Raw genomic sequence first — 22509 nt, forward strand, 5'->3', positions numbered from 1 at the left:
AGCAGTAAGGAAACAGGTACTCCACAGAAGTGTTAAACTTCTGCCACTTTTCAGAAAATATGAAAAGGTACAAAGAAAATAAAGATCAAATATTTTTCCACCATCTAAAACTACTGCTAACAATTTAGTGTAGGTTCTTACAGACTTTTCTGTGTGTGTGTTTGTGTTTGTGTGCATACACTAGGTTGAACCATATGAAATTGCCTTTTGTATAAGTCAAAAACAGCCAAATCTTCATTTGATTCAATCAAACACAAGCATGTACACATAGACAAATACACACATATTTAAAGAAAATGGGGCCATACCATAATACGGTTTTGTAGACTTTAATTTTTGTTTTCACCATGCTGGAGATCTAGAAATAATATATCAGAGTGGTCCAGGCCATCCATGGGTTCTGGGTTCATGGGTTCAAAACCAGTTTCCACTGTGTACTTACCTGGGTGGGTTACTGAGGTCTCCTTTTGCCAGGCTTTCCCTCTTGTACAGTGGGCATAGTCATAATACCTTCCATACGGGGTTGTGGTGAGGGCAGATGAATTACTGCATGTGAAGTGCTTAGATCAATGCCTTGGCGTGTATCATCCAGTCAATGTTAGTATTGCTATAATTCCAGATGAGCAGGGGGTGATGTATCATTTCATTGTGATCTGCCCTCTATTAATAACATTTTCCACTACTAGGGTGAAATCCTTGTACCTTCACCTAAGAGTATGTATCCATTGGCTTACTTATGTTTAAGGACTTAGGCTTTGAGGTTTTCGCTTTTAAGAATTCTTTTTGCTAATGTGTTTCAAGCTGGGTAGTGAGTGCAGGGGAAGTTTCCTGGGCGGCTACCCTATGACCCTATAGATTAGGCTTCCAGGTCATGGCCCCAGTCTTAGTTCATTCTTGCTGCTATAACAAAATACCATAGACTTGGCCTACAAACAATAGACGTTTATTTCTCACAGTTCTGGGGGCTGTGACGTCCAAGATCACAGAGCCACCAGATTCAGTGACTGGCAAGAGCCTGTTCCATAGATGGCATTTTCTCGCTGCATCCTCACATAGCAAAAAGAGGTGGAGGAGAAGAATGCTGTGCCTTCACATGCAGAAGAGATAGAAGGGGCAAGCAGCTCTCCAAAGCCTGGTTTTTTTTTTTTTGAGACGGAGTTTTGCTCTTGTTGCCCAGGCTTGAGTGCAATGGCGGATCTCAGCTCATTGCAACCTCCACCTCCTGGGTTCAAGTGATTCTCCTGCCTTAGCCTCCCGAGTAGCGGGGATTACAGGCGCCCACGACCGCACCCAGCTAATTATTGTATTTTTGGTAGAGATAGGGTTTCACTACGTCGGTCAGGCTGGTCTTGAATTCCTGACCTCAGGTGATCCACCCTCATCAACCTCCCAAAGTGATTACAGGCATAAGCCACTGCGCCCAGCCTAAAGCCTCTTTTTTTTAGAGACAGGGATTCACCATGTTGCCCAGGCTGGCCTCAAACTCCTCGGCTCAAACGATCCACCCACCTTTGGCCTCTCGAAGTGCTGGGATTACAGGCATGAGCCACCACGCCTGGCCTCCAAAGCCTCTTTTATAAGGGCATTTGTCCTCTTCACAAGGGCAGAACCCTCATGACTTAATCATGTCCCAAAAGGCCCTACCTCTTCATACCATCACAATGGAGATTAAACTTCAACATGAATTTTGGAGGTGACTCACATATTTAAACTATAGCACCCCATCTCTGCTTTTCTACTTGCTAGAAACAGTGACTGCTCACCAGTCCCCAACACTGGGCCTTGCTCACTTCTGTGGCTCGATCATGCTGTCATCTCTACCTGAATGACCTGGCAGGCCCCCTTTCCAGACCGGCTTCTCTGCTGGTTAGGTTGGTTCTTCCTCCAGGCAGCCATCACCAACCCTTAAGCCTTAGATAGATGCCCACACCCCAGTCCTCCGTACAGTCTATACCCACCAGTCTCTCTCTTCTCACAAGGTGGACACAGTGCCATCATCTTTCTCCCCATCTAGACCTCACTCTTTGAAACTAGGACTAAGCCTTAGTGATCTGTGAGTTGACTTAATGCAACACTTGACTGGGTGCTCAATACACATACCCAGGAGTTTGAGACCAGCCTGGGCAACATAGCAAGATCCCATCTCTATAAAAACTTAAACAATGGTGGCTCATATTTATAATCCCAGCACTTTGGGAGGCCAAGGTGGCCTGAGGTCAGGAGTTCGAGACCAGCCTGGCCAACATAATTAAACTCCATCTCTACTAATTGTAAAAATACAAAAATTAGCTGGACGTGGTGGCAGGTGCCAGTAATTCCCAGCTACTCGGGAGACAGGAGGCTGAGGCATTGTAGTCAGCTAAGATCGCACCACTGCACTCCAGCCTGGGCGTCAGAGCAAGACGTCTCAAAAAATAATAATAATAATTAAACAAAAATACATTTACGTACAGACACAGAGGGATGACTGTATAGATTTGATGGGTGAATTCAATGAATGAATAAAATCATGACTATCTGAATGAATGATGGAACTTAAATAAATGGAGATGGTTTGGGCAGGGTGGTTAATCTTGGTTAGAGAAGTGGCATGAAGCGAAGGCATGAGGGTCAAATTAGGCAGGACGTATTTGGGAAAGGGAAGGACAGGAATGAATTCTAAGACTGGAAAGGCAAGTGGGGGCCAGATCTCCAGGCCTTGAGTGCCAGGCCAGGCAGTGGAGCAGTTTCTCCATGAGCCCTGGATGTTTCTGGAAGTTTCTGGCATGACTGGAGCTGTGCTTTAGAAAGGGGGGTTCTGGTGATGTTGTGGCCACCAGGAGACCAGTAGGCTGTCAGGCCTGGAGACTTGGGTGGGGCTTACCCTGCCTGGGGCCTGTTGGATGACTCCCCGCTCCGCCAACACCCCTATACTTCTGAATCTCATAGCTCTTTTTTCTCCCACTCCCCTAAGGAAGGCCTCTTCTTCACCCCCAAGACAGAAGTAAAAGGGAGAGTTTCTGGCAGCTTTGCTTTCTGAGGAAGTCACGTCACAGCCGTGCAGCCGATGATGAAATCCACCTCCGGAATTAGCAACAACCCCTCTTTCCACTTTAGAAAACTGATTAGCAAATCCTCCCCAGCTTGTTCTCACTCCCTGGGTCCAGAGCAGGGAGTATCCATCAGTGCCTCTGCTTGCCTGATTCCGTGGCCTCCAGAGTGTAACCGCAGCCTCACTGCTCACTCAGTCTCTTTTCTTTGGTTCTGACCTGAGTTCAGTGAGGTCTGTGCTTTGAAGGGGTGTGTGTGTGTGTGTGTGTGTGTGTGTGTGTTTTACAAGGTCCAGCTCTGTCTTCTAGGCTGGAGTGCAGTGGCACGATCAGAGCTCACTGCAGCCTTGACCTTCTGAGTTCGAGTGATCCTCCTGCCCTCAAGTGATCCTCCTGCCTCAGCCTCCTGTATAGCTATGACTATAGGCATGAGCCACCACAGCCTAATTTTTTATAGAGACGTTTTATAGAGACAGGGTCTCACTACTGCCCAGGCTGGTCTGAAACTCCTAGGCCGAAGCAGTCCTCCTGCTTCAGCCTCCCAAAGTGCTAGGATTACAAGCGTGAGCCACTGTGCCCAGCCTCAAGCACTTTACAAGCCAGAAAGGCAATGAGGAGGAGGAGAAGAGTTGGTTTGAGGACAAGGGAGAGGCTCTGGGGAGAACTGGGCTGGAGAAGAGGAGGCGGAGGCTGGCTTAGCTCCTTTCTCCAAGTGCCACTTGCCTGGGCCTTGAGTGCATCTCCGGGCATCCTGTGCATTCCTCAAATCCTGAGCTCTCAGACCTGACCTCGCTTCCTGTTTCACTGTGAAGAGACATGATCTGTGAAAACTGGCACTGCCCTCACCCACATGTCCGCCTCCATCTGTGTCTGTCCTGTGGGATCTGGCCCAGCCTGCCCTCCTGCTGGGCACCAGGCCCCATCCACATCCCTGCCACTCTCCTGTCCTTTCCTTATGCACATGCAAACGCGTTATCATGTCTCCCACCAGAAACAAGAAAGCCTTGAGCCCACCTCCTCCCAGCGGCTGCCCTCTCTCTCTGTCCCTCTTCACAGCAGAAATGCTGTAGAGCACTCCGTGCCTCCAGCTCCCAGCCTCCCTTTCTCTCCTCCATCTACCATCAGAGGGGGAGAGCCTTTTTTTTTTGGCTTTTTTTTTTTTTTTTTTGAGATGGAGTCCCGCTCTGTTGCCCAGGCTGGAGTGCAGAGGCACGATCTCAGCTCATTGCAACCTCTGCCTCCCAGGTTCCAGCGATTCTCCTGCCTCGGCCTCTCGAGTAGCTGGGATTACAGGCACGCATCACCATGCCTGGCTACATTTTTTATTTTTATTAGCGATGGGGTTTCACCATGTTGGCCAGACTGGTCTCAAACTCCTGACCTCAGGTGATCTGCCCACCTTAGCTTCCCAAAGTGCTAGGATTACAGACATTAGCCACTGCACCCGGCCAATTTCCTTAAAATATATATATATATATGTGTGTGTGTGTGTATATATACGTCTGTATATGTATGTATATATACGATAGATAGATAAATTGTTATTTATTTGACAGTCTTGCTGTCTTGCCCAGGCTGGAGTGCAGTACTGCAATCATAGCTCACTACAGCCTCCAACTCCTAGTCTCAAAGGATCCTCTTGCCTCAACCTCCCAAAGCATTGGGATTACAGGCATGAGCCACCATGCCCTGCCAAAATGCATTTCTTCATATGGCTTCCTCCGACCTCACAGGCTGTTTCTTTTCTATCTACATCACTGATTCCCTCCTATCCTTATTTATTTATGTAGAGACCGGGTTGTAAGACTTGCTAATTTTTGTATTTTTGGTAGAGATGGGGTTTCGCTGTGTTGCCCAGGCTGGTCTCAAACTCCTGGGCTCAAGCAATTCTCCTCCCTCGGACTCCCAAAGTGCTGGGATTACAGGCATGAGCCACTGCACGCACCTGGCCTCCTGTCTCTCCTGAACATCGGGGTGTCCTCAGGCTGTCCCCAGACATCTCATCTGCACTCATTCCTTGGTGCTCTTATGCACTCTTACATCCCATCCAAATTTATAAATGTAGCTCAGACCTGTTCCTTTTTTAAGACAGAGTCTTGCTCTGTCACCCAGGCTGGAGTGCAGTGGCATGATCTCAGTTCACTGCAGCCTCCACCTCCTGGTTCAAGCAATTCTTCTGCCTCAGCCTCCTGAGTTAGCTGGGTGGCACACACCACCACATCCGGCTAATTTTTGTATTTTTAGTAAAGACAGGGTTTCATGTTGGTCAAGCTGGTCTCGAACTGGCCTCAAGAGATCCGCCCACCTCAGCCTCCCAAAGTACTGGGATTACAGGTGTGAGCCACTGTGCCGGGCCCAGCTCAGACCTTTTCTGAACTCCAGATGCGGCACAGCCCACTGCTTACTCCCAGCTCCACTGGGATGCCTGGTAGGTGTCTCATATCTAACCTAGCCCCAAACCAACTCTCCCATGGGTCCCCCCAGCTTGTTAACGGCAGCTCAGTCCCTCTAGGTGCTCAGGCAAATCATCACGATGTTATCCTTGACTCCTTCCTTCCTCACACCCCAGATCCAGAACATCAGCAAATCGCATCAGCTCTAGCTTCAAAATAAATTCAGAGACCGACCACGTCTCGACGCCTCCTCTGCCTCCACCATCATCTCTGGCCTGACTGAAGGCAGCAGCATCTTCACTGTGGTCCCTGCAGCCACACTGGTCCCTGCAGTCTGTTCTCAGCACAGCAGCCAGAGGGATCCTAGTGTATCAGATCATTTTACTGCTTTGCTCAAAATCTTCCAGCGAGGCCGGGCACACTGGTTCACACGTGTAATCTCAGCAATTTGGGAGGCCAAGGCAGGAGGATTGCTTGGGGCCAGGAGTTCAAGACCAACCTGGGCAACATGGCAAGATCCCATCTTTTATCAAAACCCCCCAAAAACAAAACAGCTTCCAATGGCCCCGGTCTTATGTGGAACAAAGGCTAGTCCTTACCATGGGCTGTGAGGCCTCTAGCAATTTGGCCCCTCCTGCCCCTGACTTCTGGCTCTAGCCACACTTCCTCATGGCTGCCAGCTGGGCTTCTCCTCCTGTGCCAAAACTCTTCTCCCAGGTGTGTGCCAGGCTCACTTCCTTATCACGTTATTTATTTTTTGAGACAGGGTCTCACTCTGCTCTCCAGGCTAGAGTGCAGTGGCACTACATGGCTCACTGCAGCCTCAAACTCCTGGGCTCAAGTGATCTTCCCACTTCAGCCTCCCCAGCAGCTGGGACTATGCCACCAAGCCAGGCTAATTTTTTCATTTTACATTTTTTTGTAGAGACAGGATCTTCCTATGTCACCCTGGCTGTTCTCAAGCTCCTAGTCTCAAGCAATCCTGCCTCCTCGGCCTCCCAGTGCTGAGATTATAGGTGTGAGCCACCACGTCAGCCGCTCAGCACTTTAAAGTCTGTATCCCTCTGTCACCTCAGTACAGCCTCCCTCAGTGACCCTTTGGGAGGTTTTAATGCTGCCTAGAACACTCCAGCCCTATCCTTCCCCTTATCTTTCTTCCATGGCACCTCTCGCCATCTGATTTGTTTACTGCTTGTCTCTCCTGCTAAAATATAAGCCCCATGAGGACAGAGATCATCATCTCTGTTCCTTGCTGTTTTATTTTGGTTTTGTTTATTTTGTTTATTTGTTTGTTTTTGAGACAGAGCCTCGCTCTGCCACCCAGGCTGGAGTGCAGTGGCGCTATCTCAGCTCACTGCAACCTCTACCTCCCGGGTTCAAGCAATTCTCGTGCCTCAGCTTCCCGAGTAGCTGGGACTACAGGCATGCACCACCACGCCTGGCTAATTTTTGTATTTTTAGTAGAGACTGGTTTCACCATGTTGGCCAGGCTGGTCTTGAACTCCTGACCTCAAGTGACCCACCCACCTTGGCGTCCCAAAGTGCTTGGATAACAGTCATGAGCCATTGTGCCTGGCCTTTTTTTTTTTTTTTTTTTTAAGACAGAGTATTGCTCTGTTGCTCAGGCTGGAGTATAGTGGCTCAATATTGGTTCACTGCAACCTCTGCCTCCTGAGCTCAGGTGATCCTCCCACCTCAGCCTCCCAAGTAGCTGGAACTATAGGCACGCACCACCACGTCTGGATCATTTCTTGTATTTTTGTAGAGACAGGGTTTCGCCATGTTGCCCCAGCTGGTCTTGAACTCCTGGGCTTAAGCAATCCACCCACCTTCGCCTCCCAAAGTGCTAGGATTACAGACATGAGCCACCGCACACTCACTGTATTTCTAAAGCAGTGCCAGGCATATGATAGGCCTTCCAGAAATATATGTCAAATGAATGCGTGAATATGGAAACAATTCAGAGCAGTTGTTCTCTGCGTTTAGGGAAGACCAGAAAGAGATCTGGGTGGCCCCTAAGAATCTGTTACCCATGATTACAGTGAAACAGAAATAGATGACAGAGAGCAGGGGTGGTGTCTTTTAGAAGAAAATAGGTGACCATCTATACTGGGCCAGTTCTATAGTTAGCAAGATGACATGGGAGGAGAGCTATTTTTCTGAGCTTTATGTAACAGATGTGATTCTGTATAAATCACACTTCTGTAAACTGAATCCTATCTTAAATGTACTAACGGAGATGGCTATTTAAGGGCATCGGATGCCAATGTCTTCTGTGAAATGAACAATAATCTCCTAATTTGGCCTCAGCGTCAATTCACATTTTCCAGAAAAAAATTTACTTATATCAAGGTATGCCTGTCTGAGCTGAGAAACTGACTTCGTTCTTCACATTTCCACCATCTTTATTGTTTCTTCTCTCTTTGCTCTCATTCTTCCTTTTTGTTACTATTTTTCTTTTCTTTTCTTTCTTGTTTTTTTTGCGACAGGGTCTTGCTCTGTTGCCCAGGCTGGTATGATCTCGGCTCACTGCAACCTCTGCCTTCCGGGTTTAAGCAATCCTCCTGCCTCAGCCTCCCGAGTAGCTGGGATTACAGCAGGCACACGCACCACACCTGGCTGATTTTTGTATTTTTAGTAGAGATGGGGTTTTGCCATGTTGGCCAGGCTGGTCTCAAACTCTTGACCTCAAGTGATCCGCCCACCTGTACCTCCCAAAGTGCTGGGATTACAGGTGTGAGCCACAGTGCCCAGCCACTGTTTTTCTTTCTTTTTTTTTTTTTTTGAGACGGAGTCTCACTCTGTCTCCCAAGCTGGAGTGCAGTGGCGCGATCTCGGCTCACCGCCAGCTCCGCCTCCCGGGTTCACACCATTCTCCTGCCTCAGCCTCCCAAGTAGCTGGGACTGCAGGTGCCCACCACTATGCCCGGCTAATTTTTTTTTGTATTTTTTAGTAAAGACGGGGTTTCACAGTGTTAGCCAGGATGGTCTCGATCTCCTGACCTCATGATCTGCCTGCCTCGGCCTCCCAAAGTGTTGGGATTACAGGCGTGAGCCACCGCGCCCAGCCCACTGTTTTTCTTTTAGCTGATATTTTTTATTAGACTCTGACATAGAATGTTCTTCTGTAACATCACCAGAATTAACAATGCCATGGACCCTCCCCAGGCCAAATGAGTCCAATCTGGGGGTGGAGCAAAGGAATCTAGGGGTGTGTGTACAAACTAGGGGTACAGGATTCTCAGATGATATCCTGGCCTAGCCAAGTCTGGGAACCACTGACCAAAGTCTTCCTTTCTAGGCACAGTGATTCCTGCAGAAATAGAACAAAAGGTGCGATGTCAAGGATGTTGGGTGGGAGGCCGAGGTGGGAGGCTCACTTGAGCCCAGGAGGTCGAGACCAGCAACATGGTGAAACCCCATCTCTACAAAAAAAAAAATTGAAAAAAAAAAAAAAAGGATGTTCTCAAGGGAGAAGCATCAGGTTTTCTAGTGCTGGGATGTGGCTGGGGCTTGACTCATTCACTTGACAGAAAGGTCACTTTTAGAAATTGGGCACTTCAAGAGACCCAGAGCTGGATAAGGGATGGTTCCCATGCTGGGGGACCTCCTGTAAGTCAGGCGTCACTCACCTTGTGTCTTCAGATCAACAGAAAAAAGTTGCAGTATATTAATAAAAGAGAAGAGACAAAATTAACCTCACTGATAGAAAGCTGGGGAAATGGCTGGGTGCCGTGGCTCACACCTATAATCCCAGCACTTTGGGAGACTGAAGCGGGCAGGCAACCTGGGGTCAGGAGTTCAAGATCAGCCTTGGCAACGTGGTGAAAATCCCATCTCTACTGAAAATACAAAAATTAGCCAGGCGTGGTAGCTCACACCTGTAATCCCAGCACTTTGGGAGGCTGAGGTGGGTGAAACACTTGAGGTCAGGAGTTCGAGACCAGCTTGACCAACGTGGTAAAGCCCTGTTTCTACTAAAAATACAAAATTAGCCGGAGTTGATGGTGCATGCCTGTAATCCCAGCTACTTGGGAGGCTAAGGTGGGAGAATTGCTTGAACCCGAGAGGTGGAGGTAGGTAGCCGTGAGCCGAGATTGCACCACTGCACTCCAGCCTGGGTGACGGTGAAACTGTCTCAAGAAAAAAAAAAAGAAAGCAAGCAAGCTGGGGAAATGAGAGGGTGGTAGAGGGCATGAAGAGAGGAAGTTGGGCAATGCTGGTGGTTTGTGGGGAGGGCGCAGCCCAGGGTTTCCCACTCTTGCTGACAAGCTGCCTATCCGGAAGCTCTGACCAGGGCCGTTACAAAAGGCCACTCCAGTCTGGCTCTGTGAATAGTCAAAGATCAGGATATGTCTGGTGGATTCACTGAAGGCTGGGCTTTCTAGGGAGGGTGACTCGCCCAACCAGTGACTGATGAATGGGGAATGAGCCCTCGGGGTGCAATACCTGTGAGCGTGACTTTGCAGTTTGGGGTGCTAGGGAAGCGGAACCAAGGCTTCCTCCATGACGACAGAAGCAGCAGCCTTACAAGGGAGGAACCCCTTTCGAAGCCACAGCTCCCTGTGGGTGAGAGGAGGGCACATGGGCCAGCTTCTCCTTTCCCTAAGACCTGGTGTCCAAGTCTCTTACCCTGTGCCCTACATTCCAGGCCCCTTTGAAAACCTAAGTGGGCACCCCAAGGGTCATCACAGATGTTCTCTTATGGAGGGAGGCAGCTGGCATACAGGGAAAAGGCGACCAAGAAACCAAGACTCACACAAGGAACCAGGCTGAGGCTGGGCGCGGTGGGTCACGCCTGTAATCCCAGCACGTTGGGGGACTGACGCAGGAGGATGGCTTGAGGCCAGGAGTTCGAGACCAGCCTGGGCAACAAAGGGAGATCCCCACCTCTACGAATAATAAAAAATTAGCGGCTGGGTGCGGTGGCTCACGCTTGTAATCCGAGCACTTTGGGAAGCCGAGGCAGGAGGATCACCTGAGGTCAAGAGTTCTAGACCAGCCTAGTCAACATGGTGAAACCCCCATCTCTACTAAAAACTACAAAAAAATTAGACGGGAGTGGTGGTGGGCGCCTGTAATCCCAGCTGAGAGGGATTGGGAGGCTGAGGCAGGAGAATCACTTGAACCCGGGAGGCGGAAGTTGCAGTGAGCTGAGATCACGCCATTGCACTCCAGCCTAGGTGACAGAGCAAAACTCCGTCTCAAAAAAAAAAAAAAAATTAGCTGAGCGTGGTGTCATGCACCTGTGCTCCCAACTATTTTGGGAGGCTGAGGTGGGAGGATTGCTTGAGCCCAGGAGGTCAACGCTGCAATAAGCCGTGATTGCACCACTGCAGTCCAACCTGGGCAACAGGCAAGACCTTGTCCAAAAAAAAAAAAAGTCATCTAAATGCAGTTACTGTTGTTCCCAGCATCAGTTAGATTAATCACTGTGCCTGACATATACCTCCCTGGTAAACATGAGGAGGAGGACACAGGCTCGGGTGCCAGCATGCCTTACCCCAAAGTGATGGGGGCCAGTAATCAGCCTCTGTAATGTGGACATCCACCCTCATAGGCTGCCCTGCCCACCCCAGGGGCCAGCAAACATTTTCTGCAAAGGGCCAGATGGTAAATGTTTTTGGCTTTGTGGCCTGCTGCTACTCTTCCTCCTCCTCCTCCTCCTCCCCCACCCTTAAAAAATTGAAAACCCAGCCGGCTGTGTGGCTCACGCTCATAATCCCAGCACTTTGGCAAGCTTAAGGCGGGAGGATCACTAGAAGCCAGGAGCTCAAGACCAGATTGGGCAACAAAGTGAGAACCCCGTCTCTACAAAAAAAAATTTTTTTTTTTGAGACACAGTCTCGCACTGGAGTGCGAGACTCAGCCACTGCAAGCTCCGCCTCCTGGGTTCATACCATTCTCCTGCCTCAGCCTCCCGAGTAGCTGGGACTACAGGCGCCCACCACCACACCTGGCTAATTTTTTTGTATTTTTAGTAGAGATGGGGTTTCACCGTGTTAGCCAGGATGGTCTTGATCCTTGACCTTGTGATCCGCCCACCTCGGCCTCCCAAAGTGCTAGGATTACAGGCGTGAGCCACTGTGCCCGGTTTCCCCAAAAAATTTTAAAGTAGCCTGGCCTGGTAGTGCCCACCTGTAGGCCCACCTAGTTGGGAGGTGGAGGTGGGAGGATTGCATGAACCCAGGCTGTAATCAAGGCTGTAATAAACTATGATCGCACCACTACACTGTAGCCTGGGCAACAGAGCAAGACTCTGTCCCTAAACAAGAACATAAAAACCAGTCCTAGCTCGCAGGCCATGCACAAGCAGGCAGAGGCCAGGTTTGGCTGGTGGGCGGTGGTTTGTGTCTCATGTGTCCATGTGAAGAGACCACCAAGCAGGCTTTGTGTGAGCGACATGGCTGTTTATTTCACCTGGGTGCAGGTGGGCCGAGTCCGGAAAGAGAGTCAGCAAAGGGTGGTGGATTATCATTAGTTCTTATAGGTTTGGGGACAGGCGGTGGAGTCATGAACAATGTTTTGGGGGCAGGGGGTGGATCTCACAAAGTACATTGTCAAGGGTGGGAGGAATTACAAAGAACCTTCTTAAGGGTGGGGGAAATTACAAAGTACATTGATCAGTTGGGGTGGGGCAGAGACAAATCACAATGGTGGAATGTCATCAGTTAAGGCTATTTTCACGTCTTTTGTGGATCTTCAGTTGCTTCAGGTGATCTGGATGGATACGTGCAGGTCACAGGGGATATGATGGCTTAGCTTGGGCTCAGAGGCCTGACACTTTGGACTCCTGGCAGCCTGTCCTTTCTTATTCTTGTCTAGGAGGATGTTATAAGATACTTTGTTTTTGTTTTCATTTTGAGATGGAGTCTTGCTCTGTCACCCAGGCTGGAGTGCAGTGGCAGGACCTCAGCTCACTGCAACCTCCGCCTCCCGTGCTCAAGCAATTCTCCTGCCCTAGCCTCCCGAGTATCTGGGACTACAAGTGCGTGCCACCATGCCCAGCTAATTTTTTTGCATTTTTAGTAGAGACAGGGTTTCACCATGTTGGCCAGGCTGGACTCGAACTCCTGAGCTCAAGTGATCTGCCCATCTCAGCCTCCCAGAGTGCTGGGATTACAGGCGTGAGCCACCGCACCCGGTTGAGAGACTTTATTAAATGCCTCGATGATGGAGATTCAGACACACACCATGTCTGTTTCATGTCCGGGAAACATTGGTCTAGAATCTCACAGGGAAACAAGGTCCTTCTCACATGACTTCTTTCAGTTGGTGCCTGGTGACCGGTGCCTCCTTGCCTTTCTGGAATCTCTCATGGATAATGTGTTTTACCTTCTCTCTGGCAAATCCCGATCATCCTTACCCGTGTCCGGACTTTGGGTACCACTGTCTTTCTCCGCAGTCTGGCCAAGATCCCTGATGGTGTCTCTCAGTCTCTTGTATTGTGTGTTACCCCTTCCAAGTCAGAAGCCTTCAGCTCGCTCGGCACCCAGGGCGTTCCTGCTGTTGCCGAACTCACCTTGGACTTGGGTTGTCTATTTTGGTGTTCTTTCTGGCTTTTTCAGTTCAAAGATTGTTCCAGAAAGACAAGACAGGAGCAAAATCAGAGTTTATGATCACCCTTGGCTGAAAGCAGCACACCCATCCCTCCCTTCTTCCTTTTGCGTCTCATGTAATAAGGTAGCCCTTGTGTGTATCCTACACCTGTTCTGGAAGCTTCGTCTCATTGGGGGTTTAGTTTTCTGACACTATTCGTTATTGTGTGCTACACATAGACATAAGTAACTTGTACACCCATAACTGGTCTCTTTTCTTCATAAAGTACATTTTCTGTTTTTGCTTTTTTGTTTTTGTTTTTTGAGACAGTCTCACTCCGCCACCCAGGCTAGAGTGCAGTGGTGCGATCTCGGCTCACTGCAACCTCCACCTCCTGGGTTCAAGCGATTCTTCTGCCTCAGTCTCCTGAATAACTGGGATTACAGGTGCGTGCCATCACGCCCGGCTAATTTTTATATTTTTGGTAGAGACAAGGTTTCACCATATTGACCATGCCGGTCTCAAATTCCTAACCTCAGGTGATCCGGCTGCCTCACCCTCCCAAAGTGCTGGGATTATAGGCTTGAGCCACCGCACCCGGCCGTTTTTTGTTGTTTTTGTTTTTTGAAATAGAGTCTCGCCGTATCGCCCAGGCTGGAGTGTAGTGGCACAATCTGGGCTCACTGCAACCTCTACCTCCTGGGCTGAATTGATCCTGCACCTCAATCTCCTAAAGTGTTGGAATTACAGGCATGAGCATAGTCAGAGAAGGAAGGAAAGGAGAGGAAGAAGTACAGTCTTTGTCCCTTTGAGGACAAGATCCACCTTTTTGGGGGTGGGGAGTCAGGGTCTCCATCTGTCATCCAGGATACAGTACAGTGGCACAGTCATGGCTCGCTGCAGCCTCCAACTCCTGGGCTCAAGCGATCCTCCTGCCTCAGCCTCTCAAGTAGCCACCACTACAGGTATACCACCATCCCCAGCTAAATTTTTATTTTTTGTAGAGATGGGGTCTTACCATTACAGGCAGGTGCCTGTAATCCCAGCTACTCAGGAGACTGAGGCAGGAGAATCGCTTGAACCCGGGAGGCGGAGGTTGCAGTGAGCCAAGTTTGCGCCACTGCACTCCAGCCTGGGCGACAGAGTGAGACTCCATCTCAAATAAAGAAAAAAAAAATCAGTTTCTCAGTGTTTTTTATCTTTTTTTTATTGTGACAAAATACATATAACGTGAAATTCACTATTGTAACCAATTCAAGTGTATAATTAAGCAACATTCGGCACATTCGCTGTGTCATGCAACCAACATGACTGTTTAATTTCAGAACATTTTCACTACCCCAAAAGGAAACCCCATCCCCATTAAGCAATCACTCCCCACCCCTCTCCTACCGGACCCCAGTGGCCACCAGTCAGCTCTCTGTCTATGGATCTGCCCATTCTGAGCATTTCATACAAATAGGATTACACATTGTGTCACATTTCATGTCTCGCTTCTCTCATGTACCATGTTTTAGAGGCTCACCTACCTTGTAACTGTGTGTGTGTGTCTGTGTGTGTGTGTTGGTGGTAAAAAAAATATACATATGATAAAATTCACCATTTTAGGGCCCAGCACATGGCTCACGCCTGTAGTCCCAGCACTTTGGGAGGCTGGGACAGCCAAAGCACTTAAGCCCAGGAGTTTCAGACCAGCCTGAGCAACATAGTAAGACCCCGTCTCTATGAAAATTAGCTGGATATGGTGTCATGTGCCTATAATCCCAGCTACTCAGGAGGCTGAGGCAGGAGGATCACTTGAGGCCAGAAGTTTGAGACCTGCCTAGGCAACATAGGGAACCCCATCTCTACAAAAGAATTTAAAAATTAGCCAGGTGTGGTGGCATGTACCTGTCGTCGCAGCTACCTGGGAGGCTGAGATGGGAGGACTGCTTGAACCCAGGAGGTTGAGGCTGTAGTGAGCCATGTTTGCACCACTGTACTCCAGCCTGGGCAACAGAGGAAGACCCTGCCTCTTAAAAAAAACAAACAAAAAAACCCACAAAAAACAAGGGGGCCAGATGTCACGGGTAAGAAGGTGAGGCAGACAGTAGGGTGGAGGACGTTAGTTGATGACAGGTTTGTGTTGGACCCTGGGAGTTAAAGAAGGCAGCACAGCTGGGCGCAGTGGCTCACACCTGTAATCCCAGCACTTTGGGAGGCCAAGGCGGGCGTATCACGAGGTCAGGAGATCGAGACCATCCTGGCTAACGTGGTGAAACCCTGTCTCTACTAAGAAAATACAAAAAATTAGCCGGGCGTGGTGGTGGGCGCCTGTAGTCCCAGCTACGCAGGAGGCTGAGGCAGGAGAATGGTGTCAACCTGGGAGGCGGCGCTTGCAGTGAGTAGAGATGCACCACTGCACTCCAGCCTGGGCAACAGAGCGAGACTCTGTCAAAAAAGAAAAAAAAGAAGGCAGCACGGTGTGGGAGAGAAGGCGCTCTCCGATGGACCTGGGTTTGAACTCTGGCTTCACTTCTTGCCGGCTATGCTACTTGCGAGTAGCTTGTCTTGGAAAATAGGGACCCAGATTTCCTGCCCTCTAGGCCCAAAGGAGGATGAGAAGTAAATTAGCAGTGCAGTGCCTGGGAGGAGGAAGAGGCCCAAGTGAGGGTCAGTGGCTCCTGCTGCTACCAATAATCTAGTGACAATGGCTCTATTATTATTCTTTCTGATCAAGAGAAGAATTAAAAAGACCCTGATGTTGGGCAGCAAATTCCAAGTGTTGTAGCTAGGACCAGAGCAGGCTCACGGAGCATGGAAGGCTCCCCATGGCAGGGATGCTGTTTGGCTTTCCGTGTCTCACCTGCCTGTCTACTCTCCCAGGCTCACCTGATCTCCATTTGGTTCTGTACTCTCCCTGTCATCCTCACTCAGGTGGAAGGTTCCAGCTGTTAACCTGAGCTGTTGCCACCTGTACTGCAACCTTTTTTTCTACTGAACCCGGGAGGTGGAGGTTGCAGTGAGCTGAGATCACGCCACTGCACTCCAGCCTGGGCGAAAATAGAGAAACTCTGTCTCACAAAAAAATAAAATGGCCAGCTTTTTTTCTGTTTTTCTTTTCTTTCTTTTTTTTCTTCTTCTTTGTCTGTGTGTGTGTGTGTGTGTGTGTGTGTATGTGTGACCCATGTTGGAGTGGTGCAATGGTATGATCATAGCTCACTGCAACCTTGAATTTCTGGGCTCAAGCCATCCTCCCACCTCAGTCTCCTGAGTAGCTGGGATTACAGGCACCTGCCACCATGCCCAGCTAATTTTTCTACGGGGTTTCACCATGTTGGCCAGGCTTGTCTTGAACTCCTGGCCTCAAGTGATCTGACTGCCTCGGCCTCTCAAAGTGCTGGGATTACAACCTCTTTTAAAAGAAAATTATTATTATTATTATTATTTGAGACGGAGTTTCCCTCTTGTTGCCCAGGCTGGAGTGCGATGGCATGATCTCAGCTCACTGCAACCTCCATCTCCCGGGTTCAAGTGATTCTCCTGCCTCAGCCTCCCGAGTAGCTGGAATTACAGGCGCCCACTACCATGCCTGGCTAATTTTTGTATTTTTAGTACAGGTAGGGTTTCACCATGCTGGTCAGGCTGGTCTTGAACTCCTGACCTCAGGTGATCCACCCACCTCGGCCTCCCAAAGTGTGGGGATTACAGGCATAAGCCACCGCGCCCGGCCTTTATTTTATATTTTTGTGAGACAGAGTTTCTCTCTGTCACCCAGGCTGGAGTGCAGTGGCACGATCTCTGCTCACAGCAACCTCCACCTCCTGGGTTCAAGTGATTCTCCTGCCTCAGCCTCCTGAGTAGCTGGGACTATAGGTACGCACAACCACCCCTGGCTAATTTTGTATTTTTAGTAGAGATGGGATTTCACCATGTTGGCCAGGCTGGTCTCGAGCTCCTGACTTCAGGTGATCCGCCCGCCTCAGCCTCCCAAAGTGCTGGGATTACAGGTGGATCCACCACGCCCGGCCTCCTCTACCTTTCTTTTACCCTTCTCCTTTCCCATCTCTGCTGCCTGTTCTCAGGTTTTCCTTCTCTGGCCCCTTGCCTGGGACCTGCCACCCCCAGCCGGGGCACATCCCTGTGCCTGCTCCTGCCATGAGACCTTTGTGAGCCAGCCTGGCCTTGGCAGCCTGAGGGCTGGGCTCCTGCCAAGATCTGTGTGTGTGACCGGACAGTGTCCAACCGGCCCCACAGGCCAGGCCCCGGCCCAGCTCCCCACACAAGCAAGGCCAGAGGGTTTCCCATTGTCTACCGCCTGGCCAGGCTGTCCTAGGCAAGCAGAGGACAGGGAGTGCTGGGGAGGGAGGAAGAGAGGCTGGGAGAAAGGCGCCCTTCCTGCGGTGCCTGCTGGTAATTGGCTCTCCGGAACCAGCCGGGACACGGGGCCTGCTGAGTCAGGAAGTGGTGGACAATGCCACCCTTTCAGGGGACACACGGCTTGGTCTTAGGTCCTGTGTGACTCCAGGGAAGTCCAGAGAACAGCCTGTTCTCAGAGGATGTTCCCTAACCCAGACCCCCCTCCAGAGGTGAGACACTGAGCCCCGCACTGCCCACCCTTGGCGCTGGGAGGGGCCCCCAGGCATTGGCATGTGGAGGGGCCGGGAACAGTTCAGAACCAAATGATGTCCTTCAGAGAGCCTGGGGCTGGGAGGAGAAGGGAGTAGGTTTTCTCAACAGACTGTGAATCACATACCTGGGACTTTTTGTGTGTGTGGAGACTGAGTCTCACTCTGCCACCCAGGCTGGAGTGCAGTGGCACCATCTCAGCTCACTGCAGCCTCCGCCTCCCCAGTTCAAGTGATTCTCCTGCCTCAGCCTCCCAAGTGGCTGGGACTACAGGCACGCACCACCATGTCTGGCTACTTTTTGTATTTTTGGTAGAGACAGGGTTTCACCATGTTGGCCAGGCTGGTCTTGAACTCCAGACCTCAAGTAATCCGCCCACCCCAGCCTCCCAAAGTGCTGGGATTACAGGTATGAGCCATCGCACCTGGTGTACCTGAGACTCCATCTAAAAAAATTTTAAAGACCAGGCGTGGTTCAAGACCAGCCTAGCCAACATGGTATAACCCCGTCTCTGCTATTAAAAAAAATATATATACAAAATACAAAAATTAGCTGGACGTGGTGGCAGGCACCTGTAATCCCAGCTACTCGGGAAGCTGAGGTAGGAGAATCACTTGAACCTGAGAGGCAGAGGTTGCAGTGAGCCGAGCTCACACCACTGCACTCCAGCCTGGGAGACAGATGGAGTGAAACTCCATCTCAAAAAATATATATATATGTATGTGTGTGTGTGTGTGTGTGTGTGTGTGTGTATTTATATATATTTAATAGTGATGGGATCTTACCATGTTGCCCAGGCTGGTCTTGAGCTCCTGGGCTCAAGAGATCCTCCTGCCTCAGCCTCTCAAAGTGCTGGGATTATAGGCATAAGCTACCATCCCCGGCCTCTACCTGGTACACATTAGAGCAGAGAGTGCTGGGAAGCAGCCAGTCCTGATGATTTATGGACTTATGACCTGCCTTCGCAACTGTGGGCCTATAGGGAAGGAGAAGGCAGGGTATCTGCCCTTGGGATTCTAGTCTGGGTAGGGAGGGAAGGTAATACTCAGTGTCAAATATATTGAGAGAAATAGGAATTCAGAAAAAGAAAAGTAAAGGCCAGGTGCGGTGGCTCACAACTCTTAACTCAGTGCTTTGGGAGGCTGTCGGGGGAGGGTCACTTGAGCCTGAGTTCAAGACCAGCCTGGGCAACACAGGGAGACCCCATCTCTCCAGAAAATACAAAAAAAAAAATTAGCTGGGTGTGGTGGCACATGCCTGTAAGTCCCAGCATCACGGGAGGCTGAGGCTGGAGGATCACTTGAGCACAGGAGTTCAATAAAACAGTGAGCTATGATCACATCACTGCACTCCAGCCTGGGTGACAGAACAGGACCCTGTCTCTTACAAAAAAAAAAAAAAAAAAAAAAAGAGCTGGGCATGGTGGCTCACACCTGTAATCCCAGCGCTTTGGGAGACTGAGACAGGTGGATTACCTGAGGTCAGGAGTTCAAGACCAGCCTGGCCAACATGGTGAAACCCTGTCTCTACTAAAAATACAAAAATTAGCCAGGTGTGGTGGTGCAGGCCTATAATCCCAGCTACTCTGGTGGCTGCGGCAGGAGAATCACTTGAATTCGGGAAGCAGAGGTGGCAATGAATCAAGATTGTGCCACTGCATTCCAGCCTGGGCACCAGAGCAAGACTCTGTCTCAAAAAAAAAAAGAAGAAGAAAAAGAAAAGAGAGAAGAAAGAGAGAAAAATACATTGTTGGCCTGGGTAGGTTGGTTAAATCTTAAAAAAAAAAAAAAAAAAAAAAAAAAAAGGTACCTTGGGAGGCCGAGGTGGGCGATCAAGAGATTGAGACCATCCTGGCCAACACGGTGAAACCCCATGTCTTCTAAAAATAGAAAAAGTAGCTGGGCGTGGTGGCACATGCGTGTAGTCCCAGCTACTCGGGAGGCTGAGGCAGAAGAATCACTTGAACCAGGGAGGAGGAGGTTGCACGGAGCCGAGATTGCGCCACTGCACTGCAGCCTGGTGACAGAGCAAGACTCCGTCTCAAAAAAAAAAAAAGAAAACGGTACCATTGGGTATGAGCTTGAAGGAGGTCAGGGTTTGGAAAGTAGAAAGAACAGGGGGCGTGTATGGTGGAGGGTGGGGTGGAGAGCCACGGGAAACTGGTCTTAGCAGGGAACTTCTGCCCTGGAAACCTCTCAGTATCTGACATTCCCCAGCCCCCTGGGAGACCCACAGGTTGCCTTAGAACCCAGAATGAGCCCCCAAGAAGCCTTGCCACAGGCTCGGCAATGGGCCCCAAACCATGGGGTGGACTCTGCCTCATGGATACAGTCCCTATGATGAAGTGTTGCTTGGGGACATGGGCACGATAATGACAGTGCCTGAGAGCTCTTGTGAACTCCCTGAGAGCTGCAGGAGGAGGGTCTGGGACAGTCCTGGCAAGCTCAGACAGAGCTTACAGGTGCCTTCTGGCTGCTGGTTTAGGAAGAGACTTCTTTCCACAAGCCAGTGGTTAGGCCAGGTCCTTGTCAATTGCACTGGATTCATACTGGGAGGCAGTGACTCCCAGGGTGTTCCCTACTTTCCTTAACGCACTGGAGAAGTAACTCATTCAGGAGGACGGAGGGTCATTTGTATCAGATTCCTCCCCTGCTCAAGAGCCTTCTGTGGATCCCCAGTACCCATCAGATCACAGTTCCTCGGCCTGATACCCAGAGCCCTCCGTCATCTGATCGGCCTTTTCAGAGTCTAAAAATGGAAAGAGACCTAGAAGTCATCTAATGTCATCTGAGCCTGTTCATCTTTTTCACAATAACCCAAAGAGGCTGCCTCTCTTCTGCATGTGTGTTTCTAATAATGAGGAGTTCTCTTTCATGAGACAGCTTTAAGTTCATCCAGAAACTGCCTCTCTGGATGGACTTCTGCCCATTGGTCTAGGTTCCAGCCTCTGGAGTTTTTCCTGCTTCCAGATGGTCACGCTTCAGAATATTGATGTTTCTCTAAATTTTCTTCAGACCTTAAATCCATTTCAATCCAGGTCACTGTCTTTCGGAAATGGTCCAGCTTGTTAGTTTCCTTCATAATGTATAAAACCTGAAACTGAATAGTGTTTCATGCATGGCCTTATCTGTGTAGAGAACTGGAACCATACGCTCCCTCATTCTGAACACTATACTCCTTTTAATGCATCCAGAGAGATCAGGCTTGCATGTTCATCAACCATATCAAAATCTTGCTGTTGCTAAGTTAGCAGCCAAATAAAACACCTTAATTCTTTTTTTTTTTTTTTTTTTCTTTTGAGACAGAGCTTCCCCCAGGCTGGAGTACAGTAGCACGATCTCGGCTCACAGCATTCTCTGCCCCCCCGGGTCTAAGCAATTCTCTGCCCCGGCCTCCCTAGCAGCTGGGATTACAGGCGCCCATCACCACACCCTGCTAAATTTTTTTGTATTTTTAGTAGAGACGGGGTTTCACCATCTTGGCCAGGCTGATCTTGAACTCCTGACCTCGTGATCCACCCACCTCAGTCTCCCAAAGTGCTGGGATTACAGGCGTGAGCCACGCGCCCAGCCAAAACACCTTAATTATTTTCACAAGTGCTGCTTTGAGTCACAGCTTCCCTGTGCCAGTGAGTTTAGGCCTAAGTATAGAAAATTTCCTTTATACCTACTAGATTTCATCTTGTGAAGTTTGACCCATTTTTCCATTCCGTGGATTCTGATCGTGTCTCTATTACGTAGAGGGCCTTGTCTAGTGCCGAGGTTGTGATCCCGAGCCTGAGCTTGGTCACACTGCAAAGTCTGAACCCCTGCCCTACACTTGCTGATGTTACAGGCCTGGGCAGTTTACTTAGCAGTTCTTTTTTTTATTTTTATTTATTTATTTTAGAGACAGGGTCTCACTCTGGTCCCCAGGCTGGAGTGCAGTGGTGTGATCATGGCTCACAGCAGCTTCAAACTCCAGGGCTCAAGTGATCCTCCTGTGATCCCTCCTGCCTCAGCCTCCCAAGTAGCTAGGACTACAGGCGTGAGCCACTACACTTGGCTAATTTTTTTTTTCTTTTTTTTAGGCCCAGTACAGTGGCTCACGTCTGTAATCCCAGCACTTTGGGAGGCCAAGGCGGGCAGATCACCTGAGGTCAGGAGCTCAAGACCAGCCTGACCAACATGGTGAAACCCCGTCTCTACTAAAAATACAAAAATTAGCCAGACGTGTGGTGTGTGCCCGCAATTCCAGCTACTGGGGAAGCTGAGGCAGAAGAATTGCTTGAACCCAGGAGGCAGAGGTTGCAGTGAGCTGAGATCACACCACTGCACTCCAGCCTGGGCAACAGAGCAAGATTCTGTCTCAAAAAAAAAAAAAAAAATTTTTTTTTTTTTGTAGAGATGGTGTCTTTGGTGTCTTACTGTGTTGCTCAGGCTGTTCTCAAAGTCCTGGCCTCAAGTAATCCTCCCACCTAAGCCTCCCAAAGTACTGGGATTATAGGTGTGCACCCCCACTCCTGACAATTTAAAAAAAACTTTTTTTTTTTTTTAAGAGATAGGAGTCTCACTATATTGCCCAGGCTGGTCTCAAACTCCTGGTCTCAAGCAATCCTCCAGCCTCAACCCCAAAGTGCTGGGATTACAGACATGAGCCACCCCACTCAGGCTTACTTAGCCTTTCTAAGCCTAAGAGATCTCAGGTACCTTGGTTGCTTCATCTGCACAGTGGAGCTGATTAATACTAATACGTGCTTACTGATAGGTTGTAGAGTTGTAAGACTTTATATAAGATAATTCATACAAAGGGACCTGGTCTAAGCACTCATTAGGGCCATCGGCTTGATGATTATCACCACTGTTATAGCTAGTTCACTTCCTCATTCTTTTAAAAATGGCTATTTCTTACCCAAGAGCCACCTGGCCTCACTGTTCATTGTTCCTTTGGGTCCTTTTCTT

At 49.4% G+C, this 22509-nt stretch overlaps 1 protein-coding gene across 6 annotated transcripts in view; it reads left to right on the forward strand.

The window, feature by feature from the left end:
• The window catches only part of HIP1 (huntingtin interacting protein 1), a 218444-nt gene that overhangs the window by 113675 nt on the left and 82260 nt on the right, over nucleotides 1-22509 (forward strand). The window contains exon 1 of one of the 6 annotated variants that reach the window (XM_033192728.1): nucleotides 17204-17529. The exons of the other annotated variants lie outside the window; for them this stretch is intronic. Within the exon in view, the coding sequence (XP_033048619.1) occupies nucleotides 17500-17529 (30 nt within the window). The 5' untranslated portion in view covers nucleotides 17204-17499. Of the gene's footprint in view, nucleotides 1-17203; nucleotides 17530-22509 lie in introns of those variants that run through there. 6 annotated transcript variants of the gene reach the window in all.

The sequence above is a fragment of the Trachypithecus francoisi genome, unplaced genomic scaffold (genome assembly GCF_009764315.1).
Source record: "Trachypithecus francoisi isolate TF-2019V2 unplaced genomic scaffold, Tfra_2.0 Lachesis_group4, whole genome shotgun sequence".
Classification (NCBI taxonomy): Eukaryota; Metazoa; Chordata; class Mammalia; order Primates; family Cercopithecidae; genus Trachypithecus; species Trachypithecus francoisi.